Source organism: Stylophora pistillata, chromosome 4 (genome assembly GCF_964205215.1).
Source record: "Stylophora pistillata chromosome 4, jaStyPist1.2, whole genome shotgun sequence".
NCBI lineage: Eukaryota > Metazoa > Cnidaria > Anthozoa > Scleractinia > Pocilloporidae > Stylophora > Stylophora pistillata.
This window is the reverse complement of record NC_142522.1, coordinates 709,393-720,000: the sequence shown is the minus strand read 5'-3', so window position 1 is coordinate 720,000 and position 10,608 is coordinate 709,393. Positions and strand designations below refer to the sequence as shown.

General features: G+C 38.1%; 2 protein-coding genes across 5 annotated transcripts; one reads left to right on the top strand and one right to left on the bottom strand.

Moving 5' to 3' along the window:
• Positions 1 to 890: 890 nt before the first annotated feature.
• On the bottom strand, positions 891 to 2,857 carry LOC111328562 (uncharacterized). The gene has a single exon (XM_088756616.1). It carries the CDS (start codon positions 2,836 to 2,838, stop codon positions 1,495 to 1,497), a length of 1,344 nt encoding a protein of 447 aa, XP_088612742.1. The 5' UTR covers positions 2,839 to 2,857; the 3' UTR covers positions 891 to 1,494.
• A 2,550-nt stretch (positions 2,858 to 5,407) lies between these two features.
• On the top strand, positions 5,408 to 10,353 carry LOC111322123 (protein JTB). 4 transcript variants are annotated; one of them, XM_022925214.2, is made up of 6 exons: positions 5,408 to 5,519; positions 5,741 to 5,859; positions 6,618 to 6,730; positions 7,016 to 7,095; positions 7,340 to 7,388; positions 8,361 to 10,353. In XM_022925214.2, exons 1-6 carry the CDS (start codon positions 5,452 to 5,454, stop codon positions 8,475 to 8,477), a joined length of 546 nt encoding a protein of 181 aa, XP_022780949.1. In that variant the 5' UTR covers positions 5,408 to 5,451; the 3' UTR covers positions 8,478 to 10,353. The 4 variants fall into 4 exon arrangements, with proteins under 4 accessions (XP_022780949.1, XP_022781024.1, XP_088612740.1 ...); XM_022925289.2 differs by having other exon boundaries at positions 5,416 to 5,519; positions 6,639 to 6,730; XM_088756614.1 differs by having other exon boundaries at positions 5,484 to 5,624; positions 6,639 to 6,730.
• The last annotated feature ends 255 nt before the right edge of the window (positions 10,354 to 10,608 follow it).

The following is a 10,608-nucleotide window of genomic DNA, read 5'->3' as shown; positions in this document are numbered from 1 at the left end:
CTTAACAATCATTATACAGAGTAATAACTTCAGTATCTGGAGACAATTCCATCACGCAAGTGTCGCTTCACAACAGCATAGGCAGAGCCTTGCGAGGCAAACGTTTAACAAAGATCTTACTTTTTGTTTCTACTTCAGCTTTGCTATGTTGGCTTCCTTTTATTACCATGAATTTTTTAATCTACGTAATCAAGGTTTCAATACCATGGAATTGTTATTATTTAGCGATCATTTTGACTTATTCCAACTCTTTTCTTAATCCAGTTGTTCAGTTACGCATTCAGAATTTCTGAGTTTAAACTAGCCCTTCGTTCATGCTGGACCAGGAGGCGAACAACCATAAAAACGGACTGAGTGCAAAGAAATAAATACGGGACGGCAGATTTGACACCAGCAACAGAGCTGATCCAATATGATGTTAGCTCGGTGAATTCGGTATTGCATCAGCTAATAATCCCCTTGTTGATGTTTCTTTATTCTCATCACTTATCTGTTTGAAATTTTATTGATGCTGTAAGGAGAAAACCCGTCTTTGGGAGTTAAAGGGTTAATCAGCATGATCGCTGAGCTGTATTTTTTAAATATCCGTCTAACAAACACGTTCAAGAAAGAATAAAAATATTTGTTCAGTTTTTGTTGCATTTACTTTGTCCTGAATAGACTTCATCTGCTGCAGCCTGCAAATGTACGTTAATTCTAAAAATGATTCTGGCACAAAATGATGCTCTGTTTCATTACTTCGTCCTCTTCAAAGGGGGTCTCAATGGGGTGCTGGCTTTTACGGTTATCGGCTAAAATTTTGGCTCTTTTATGGCTATTGGTTAATTTTTTGCAGTTACGGTTAACAAAAAAGTTAAAAATTAATTTCTTTGGTTCGAAAGGGTTAAATATTAATAAACCTGTGTTTTTTAATCTTTAAAGCAAAATAAAGGTGTTATGGTCATCTCAGGCTTAAATGAGTTATTCTTTTGAAAAAATTTAATATTTGATAAATCGTACCACTTCTAATATTATTTTACGCATAGAATTGTGAACTACGAAAAAGGATTCAATACAAGGCCATACACAACTTAACTTACGTCATGCATTCTTACATTTACTTGTAGGAGTGGTGACCTGTTTGTCCTTATATGGTGTTATATGCCTGTTAAATTGTCTCAAAATATAGCCATGCTTGACGCCTCAAAATCCTTCAATGTACAGTCTAGCTTGTCTCGGGTACCTATTTTTGCCTAGGCATCAAACCGTGTCCACACCTTGACTTGCCTTCCGGACCTTGTTACTACTGGCTTACTGATGATAAGATCCTCTGAGTCACTATCCGTAGCAACATCGCTAATTTCAGAATCGCTATCGTACTCCTCCACCTGGTTGAAATCAGCAGCAGACGCGAGCTTCACTTGCGGAATGTTGGAATCGCTTATGAAACTTAATGACACATCAGAGACTAGATGGTTGACCTCAGAGGAGGCAGGGAGGGTTCTGTCGTCTTGGTCATCGGGAAATCGTACCTTTGGAGTAACATCCGGCTTTGGCTTGGCGTACGCTGCCGGGAGCCTTCTCAACATTCTTACTTACCTCCTCTGGCGTAATTGTCTGAGAAGTACTACCTTTACAACCTATGCCAAAGCTGTCATATAAAATGCCCAGGTGACTTAAAAAGTTCGTTGTCCCCGACAAACCAGTAATCAGCTTGATTTTCCCTGCTGCCGCATCCGTTGTGAAAAGCGTATCTGCAACACTACATATTCCATGCACTTGGACAAAGCTGCAACTTTTCTCAGTTCCGTCCTGTTCTCCTTCACGTCCATCTCCGGCAAGAGTATCAACTCTTTTGGTCAACGGATTGTAACGCTTGACTTGACGAGCCTCAATGTCTGTGAAGACTAGTGTGTCATTAAATTTTGCTACTTCCTTGATCTTCTTGCAACTGTTTGTCATGTTCTCAAGAATAGTCATGACCTCGCCGGTTTCCATGCTAAAACAATAAAGGCCACCGTTACATTGGCCACTTTTTGCCGCTGTGAAGTAAACATGTGGAGCATTAGAGACTGTCATGGATTGCAGGCGATAAGCACCCTCTGGATATCTTACGAGTTTCCTCGATTTGCCTTTTATGGTGACTCCATCTCTTTCTAGCTGAATCTGATAGATAGCTCGGTGACCATCATCAGCGCACAATAGTATGTCATCACTAACCATACATAAAGCTGCAGGCTTTGAAAGCAGCACATTAGTTTGCAAAACAAACTTCGTCACCTTGGCTTCTAGCTGGTCTAAGTGCTGAGAAAGGCGCTTGCGTAAGGTTGGAACGGTTCCATCCAGGGAGAGGTTGTAGTTTCCCAGCATTCTCTCCAGATCAGCACGTGAACGTAGAGAGTTGGAGTCTTGTCTAACGTTCCCTTCAATGTCTTTAAATCTTACGCACGCGTTACCACGCTCTGCCATAAAGGCTACACCTCTACTGAAGCATAGATCTCTCGCATCTCTCAGCCCATTTTGAAGCTCTGTTACATCGGCTGGTTGGTGAAGTCTTATCTTGAGTAATCGAGAGCAAAACACTACTAAGAGGTCCAGGAGAGATAGCAACAGGATGACAACAAAGACCTTGTTGATTTGAGGTCCAAAATCTATACTTCTCCGGACAAGTGTGTGTACCACAAGTGCCACCTTTCTTAATACTTTTACCACCTCAGGTCTGGTTAGTCGTACTATTGGCTCGACTGCCATCCTATCTTTATTTCTGACGCATTCTAAGGTCAGCAATTTTCTCAAAGGTTTGCGCACATCACAATCTGTTGAGTCTCTCAACGTGCGGATTAATACGAGATTAGACATTTGAAAAAAATTTCAGTGATGACATTTTGATAAATCCGACACACGTTTATCGTGCTATGGGGAGAGAGCAGTGAGCTGAAAAAGGAAAACAAACGTTAAAAAAATGTGTCCCGTTGAAGCATTGTTAATAACGATCACGGTGATGCTTATTCTTCTTATTCAGTTAAATCACGAGCACTTTTTTGTCTTTCGTATGATCTATGAAAGATGGGTTAACGCCTGTTTAACTGTTTTGACTGCTGCTATGATGAGAGCGAAAAATCGACGTCAGTGAAGATTACTTCGAGCGCCATATGCCTGGTCAGTTCCGCGACCAGTCGAGTCGTTTGCTGTTTACTGACAAGCGATGATAGTTACCGCTGTGATAGCTTTTGTTTAGCCCGAGTTTTCCGAAATCTACCTGCCCCACCCAAGCACTACGGCGTCTTTGATGTTTTGGCCGGTTTTCAAAGTTTTTGCGAACTGGAAAAGTTAGGGTCGCATTAGGGAATGTGCCCCAATGACAGATTTTTACACCAAAGTGACCACATTCACACCAAACTTTGCCAAGTGCGACCCATGCCTTAGTATCAACAGTGAGCGTTTTGCAAACAGTGACATATCTGCTAGTTGCTTTACTCAGGTATTTCAAGCTCGCGATCTCCTGAAAATAACAATTATTAATCCTCAGTAAGAAAACCAGTCTTTCGCTATCGAAACAATTAGCTCCCCAAACATGTGGGGAGCTAATTTAGTTTCTGCAAACCGCAAGATAAAAGACCCGCAAAAATTTCTTGCCACGCGGCATCCTAGTAGTCACGTACAAAATTCATAACTTTAAGAGTACTTACTGTTCAGCTCGCTTTCACTATCTGAGTCAAGCAACAGGGGTAGTTCCAGATCTAGCTGCTGCTGGGTCGATAAAGAATCATTTTCTATCTTGCCGCTGATTTTAGCGAGGCGGTAAAGTTTAAGATCAAATTGCCCAAGACCGAACTTCCTGGCTTGCTCGTTTAGACCAAGAAAGTCAATTACGTTTTTCTTGAACGCTGAAAGTGTCCGATGCTCTTCTTGGACTTTGAGTCTTGCCTTGTATCTTTCGCTTGGCCTTTCCTCACCTGTTCGATAAAAACTAACAACAGCTTTCAATACCGACATCGCTCAACTCACATGCACACTGAGTGAAGAAATTGGAGATCTTAAAACAAAAAGCTGTCAACTTGTCTTACAAAACGCAGGCCATGTGAGGTCAAGGGAGACTACCGGGGGTCCTTGAAACGAGCTTGGCCTATAAACGTATGAACCACATGTACGACATGTACGGAGTCAAAGTCAGCAAAATAAGAAATGAAACAGGTCATAAGTAAGTTTAGCACCTTCCTTAAAATTAAGAAATTTAGGGAACAATTATTTTTTACGGTTATCTCTTTCGACACCATTTACGGCTAACGGTTAAAATTTTTCAATTTTTACGGCTATCGACTAAATTTTTGGCCATTTTACGCCTATCGGTTAACAAGAAAGAGGGTGTGGCCCTACGATCATGCCCTGCGTTTCTCAAAGGTGAAGCCTGTGAGCATAAATTGGATTTATTGCTTACTCTCAAAAATTAACCGCTGCATATAAATACAGGCATATTTGTCATATTTAGGACTGCTTCCGATTTTTTGGTGATTACAGGAGGATTCTATTCGAATACTTTGGCACATCCGTCCCACATGTCACAGGCTGAATCTTTATGATATAAATGAAAGCGTTTAGTTCTTTATGTATACGAGTCCTTACTCGGCGGAACCATTGCATTCCGGTTCCGTTAAGTATATATGTCGTCCGGCCGTTGCAGCACTGACCATTGCACTAATGGGTCCGTGGCCGGGGGCGCCTGAAAAACAAAAAAAAACGAGTCCTTACGAACACTTTGTTTAAGCGCGGAGTATTTTTCTATGTTAAATCAGCAATCTGCTGGATAAGAGAAGCTGAAGTATCCTTCAACCCTAACCTTAGCTCAGTAAGACGGGAAACTGAACGCCCTACTGTTTCGGTTGCCAGACGCTTATAAATTTCTTTAGAGACAAATTACCTCGTTCATCCTTTCTCTGCGAGTTTCATGCAGTTGATCTGTTTTGTTTTGTTTCGAGGTAAGAGAGGCGGAAACGAACGTCGTTCGCCAGTGAGAGAAGGTTTGATATTCACTTGATGCAAGATCTGAAGTCCTCAAAGCGAGCAAAGTGACGTCAGCTTGAATACGTGCACCAGATTTGCTGGTTTCCAGTCCTTTGCAGCAAGTGCAACATCCTGCTTTTCCTCTTCATTTTGAAAACTGATTAAGATGAGATCGTTTAGAGAAAAGACTAATTAATAATGCAAAATATTTTTTAAAATCTCATTAATCCGGATGAAGGAAGTTTTAGTTTTCTTCCTCAAAAGGAAGTTCGAACTTTTGGGGTATAAATCGGAATTGTGTATGATATTAAGGTTTCAAATGGAAGAAAAAAAATTACTAATGTCAAACTACGGTTTATCATTTCATCGGTTTATGCATTTCATCCAACGTGGACATGTTACATCATGTGACAAAAATAGCAAAGGAGGTCTGGATACTACACGGTCATACATGAAAGCGAGGCAACGAAAATGAAGCAATGGCGCTTGGTTGCCGTGGGATTTAGCCTCATAGGTTTATTACTCGTAGCAAATTTCAGGTGAGTTATGCAGGGTTATTTTCAAAAAAGAAAATTTGTTTTGGGAGCAGCTTCAGAATACCCGTCCACATCATTTACATATGTCGGGAGGCTTTGAAGAATGAGGTATAATACAATAGACGCTATTCTTATTCGATGACAAGTAAAATTCTGATGTGGCCGGGTATTCTGAAGTTTAGCCTTGTTTTGAATATGTACTTGTGTTTCCCTCGCCGCCCTAGCATACAGTTCAGGAAAAGATCTAAACGTGGTGACGTACAAGAAAATCAGAGAAAATTCATTGCGATCGGTAAGGTATCTGCCACAGCTGGTCCTGAAAATATAAACAAAAGTTATGTGGGTAAGTTCTGTCAGTTGAATGAAATCAATTGAATTGTTCGTGGTTTTCGTTTTAAAGAAAAAGATCATATAATTAGAATTACGTCAAAATGTCACAGTACATTTTATTTAACCGGAATTTACTTGCAAGAAAATTACTTGCATTCATCCAGGAAATTTTCAAAATGATTTTTGACCCACTGGTAGATACTCAGGTTTGATCGATAGGAGTTCTTATTTACTTATTATTGATGAAGTGAATAAGTTATCACGTTTAAAAACCGTTATACGAATGTTTTTATTTCCGTATAATACTTGATTACAAATTGAAGTCACAGATACATGTAGTGTACTTCACCCAATTCTCAAGCAAACATGCCCAAATGTTAACATTTGTCAGTGTCAACAATTTTTTCTATGTAACAAATACAGTTGATTGCCATTTGTCTGTCGTGTAGTAGTTCACAGATGAATTCAAAATGCGTTAAGAACAATAACGTGTTATTCATAGACACATGGCTACATAGAATCTATGTTTCATATAATAAAGAAGCAAAAGTTGTTTATGTTAACATCACCTATAAGTCGGTCCTTCATTAAATTATAAGTAAGAGCTAATCAAAATGTGCATATAATCCAGCTTATTGTGTTATGCTTAATCAAAGTAATGATGTTGGTCAAATAATTGTTTTTCATAGTTACAGAAAATTTCTTTATGAATGATTTTAAACTCGATTATTTTTTAAGACCGCTGAAACAACTTGTTGACATATTTGTTAGCTCTCTCCTTGTTATATACAGAGAATGCTAAGATGAGTCCAAATTCAGACTGTGGGAAGACTGAAGAAACTCGAAGTCTTGCTGAATGTGTTCATTGCAGTGATTATGAGAAGGTAAATCCTTTGCACAGCCTAAGGTCCATCACTAACCGACAAACTCTGTAACTTACAGTGAAATATGCAATTTGCTGTAACCAATTATAGTGCATGTAGTGAGACTGAGAGATAAAAAAAAATCAAAACAAAAGTTACATATGAAAATGAACATGAGGAAACTTGTTTTGAGAACTGTCAAGAATGGAGATAGAGGGTTGACTTTGCCTGGAGGCTTACAGTACCATCATGATTTAATATTGGGAACTTGTAAAATTTATCTGTTTGTCTCTTTTCTTTTCACAGAAAAGCATAAAAGGCTGTCTACAAACTGGGAATATACAACTTACCTATTGTGTTGACTCTCGCATAAAATTCTATGGAAGGTAGGTTTGTAAATCTTGAAGTAGCAGTTTCTTGTGGCAGAAGAATTCAACAAACCAAGCAATTTTTTTCGCTCCAACAAAGGGCTAACACTCGAAACGTCAGCTTTTATAATCATAATGGTGGCCAATTTATCATTTCAACTTTGTTGATATATTGAAGTTATTTTGTTACCCCCACCGACGCAGCCCCAAATGTACCAGTTTCTTTAGAAACTATCAGCCTTTATTCAATTTTTGTCTCTAGCTGTCGACATATTGCACAATGGGAGGAAAAGAAATTTTGGATGTTTGAGGTAATGCCTCCAGTCACATATTATGTACGCATAGTGTAAACATTATTTTTTTAGTTCATGTTGCTAACTTGCTATTCTGTAAACTTTAAATGCATGTCACAAAATCAGGGATACAGAACACAGTGACAGTCAATAAATGAAATGATTAAGCTTTTGTTTAGGGCTAGGACTAGACATATCACAAATCCTCTAATAAGCCATGGGGGTTTATTTATTTCAGGTACTTTGGGGGGGGGTAGCTAATTAGAGGGGGGCTTATCAATTTAGAACTCAATTAAAAAACTCAGTTTTATGATCTCTCTCTCTATGGACCTTGTTTAGGCATGTTATATTTTTAGCACTGCTCTGTAATTTCTGTATACCATATTCTATTGATGCCAACATGATAACATCAATCAAACAATCATCATAATCAATTTTAAATGACAAACTCAATCATTCTAAGCAACATATGACAATCTGCGGTCTTTCCTTACACTTAGGTAGCACGGAAAGCCGTAAAACTCTTGAACAAAAGCTCATCTTTCAAACCGGCAGTCTAAATCCCACAGGGATCAACGAACGCCTTTCATTCCACTAATTTATTCATGTTTTTCTCGTTGCCATGTTCCCACCAATAACGTAGCTCCATTTTCTGCCTTTAAAAGCACACACAACCCACAATTCCCCTATTCGTTCCAACAAAGGGCTAACGCTCAAAATGTTAGCTTTTATGATCGTTACGGTGGCCAATTTACCATTTCAACTTTGTTGATATATTCAAATTACAATACTTAATAATAGAGGGGGGTGGCTTATTGGAGGTGGGGCGGGGGGGAACTTAGAGGATTCACGGTATTAATAGTTTCATGCTGTTGGAGACAAGCATTTCTTAAATGCACCTAAAATTTATATTCCTGTGATGTAATTTTTCACAGAAGCATGGAGCAATTTGTTGCAATATTGACTGTTACTGTTCTGATCTATCTGTAGGGCGTTATGTTTGTCATGTTGATGGTTTCGTCAGCTATGGTATGGTTTAGACAACGGCAGCTGGATAGTGTGTTTTATCAGAAGGTTCAGAAACAAGTTGAAAGTGAAACAATATAGTAATGGATGGATGCACAAGAACAGGAAAATGCACTATGAGCCAGAGTGGGTCAATGAATCCTCCTGTACATAATATTTATTCAATCTGGAGGAAAGTACTTGGAGTTAGTTACTCATCAGTGATTAAGGAGGCAGATGCTTTACAGCCCATACCCCAAACTGATGCAAGAATAGGATTACTACATGTTGTTACAAAGGATCATATTTTGTGGAGGTTCCAACATCTAATTTGAGATTGTCCATGGACTAAGGCAGAAAGTTAACAGTTAGCATGCACCTGTCTCATTACAAAGATGGAGGGTAATATCATTTTTCTGCTGGGATGAACTACTGAAGACTTTCATCAGAGGCTGTGTTTGGTTTGACCCCTACCATACCACTTGAAATTCCTTTTCAAATATTCTAACACCTTTTTAACCTCCTTTATGCATTAAAATGAAAGAGGATGGTCACTGAATGGTTGACTTTCACCTAAACACAAAGGCGTGCTATAAAAGGAGCCTTAGGTCCCACTGGACCATTTGTCAATCAATCATCGTGTGATTTAGAACTCTTAGAGTCAAGTCAGCTTGAACTACAGCTACTCCAAAGCAGTGAACAGCGGGCGCATTCCTCAAAATTGTTTTGTCTTCATCACAATACAAGAATTTTTGAGATTTGTATTTCCTTTCTCCAATGGAAACTGTCTTTATTTCTGGCGGTAAATTTGAGATCGAAGTAGGTGGTTTGCACGTTACCTCATGCCACCATGCTGGTGGAAGTAAACAATAGATATCTCATTAGGTCCTTTTGTTCATCTACCAGCATTTAAATTTGACCCGCACACGTCAACGGTGAGTGACAAATGAGCCTAGGTCTTCCCAGGGAAGACTTCCTTATATAGCACGCCTTCGTGTTTAAGGTAATTGTACTGTACAAGAAGCTCCTTGCTTTGAAATAGAAAAGTTGTTACCATACTCTGATTGCAATGAAAAAAAAAAAGAGAGAAAACAGATGATGCGCTATCAATTACTTTTTATTTAATTTTACTTCAATTCAGAACAACCTTGCATATGTCAAGGAAGGAATTTTCTCTCTCAAAATAATTAGCAGAAACTTTTTCACTTGAAATCATTAATTTAATATATAGTCTTGCACTGATTCTTGGGAAAGAATCGTTTAGTACTTGTAGGTTGGAGAGTTTTATGTTGAAGTTATAGAAGTAAGAAAGTGCATGAAATATAAAAATTTTTTTGCAATAAAACTGTGCATGTTAATTGGTGCTGAAGCAGCATTAACATTATGTTCCAGTTCATATAAATTTTTATAAAGTTACACAAAAAATGTTGAGGTTACAGTTTAGCTCTGTTAAAGGGAGGAACGGCACATTTATTTATCTTTGCAAAGTACATGCGACCTAACCTGACCCCAAAGTGATAGTCTGTAGGTAATTTAGGGAGAAATTAAAGATTGATAAATATTTAAAGAGACAAAGTGTCTTAGAGTTTTGCAATTACACCTACTGTTGAAAGTTAAAGGAAATCAATTCATTTGATACATTGGGTTTTACCTTCAAACTCATTTGAGATACTTCTTTTTGTTTCATTTTAAATATGACATTTATCCAGCAGCTTCACATGCTTAAAAAGATTGCCACTGATATGAGTGAAGTAGTTCTTGTGCGAACTAAACACTTTACATTCCCTTTTGCATGTCCTATTTGTGACATAAAATCAACTACTATTAATACACTGTACATCTTCATTATCTGTTGCCATGCCTAAACACCAGTTGTCTCAAACATGCTTTTAATTTAAACTGATAGATACATCAAGAAATGTTTGAGACAGTATTGTTTAGTTCACTTGCTAAAACTAAAGTTTGATGAAAAACTCTATACGTTGCCTATAGTTGTTGTAGCATTTTTACTTTTCTGTGTTGTGTCAAATTTATTTTCCAAGACACAATCAATTCTAAAAGAAATAGACAATGTGATCTGTATTTAACTTGCACAAATGTGATATATTTATAGTGTGCCATAGCTGTGTGCTACTATGGTTGATGCAGTTGAACTTACAAACTAATTTATGATTAGCCTTTTCCACAGACTTTTCTTACATATTTACTGAAGATCAGAAAACATAATCAAACA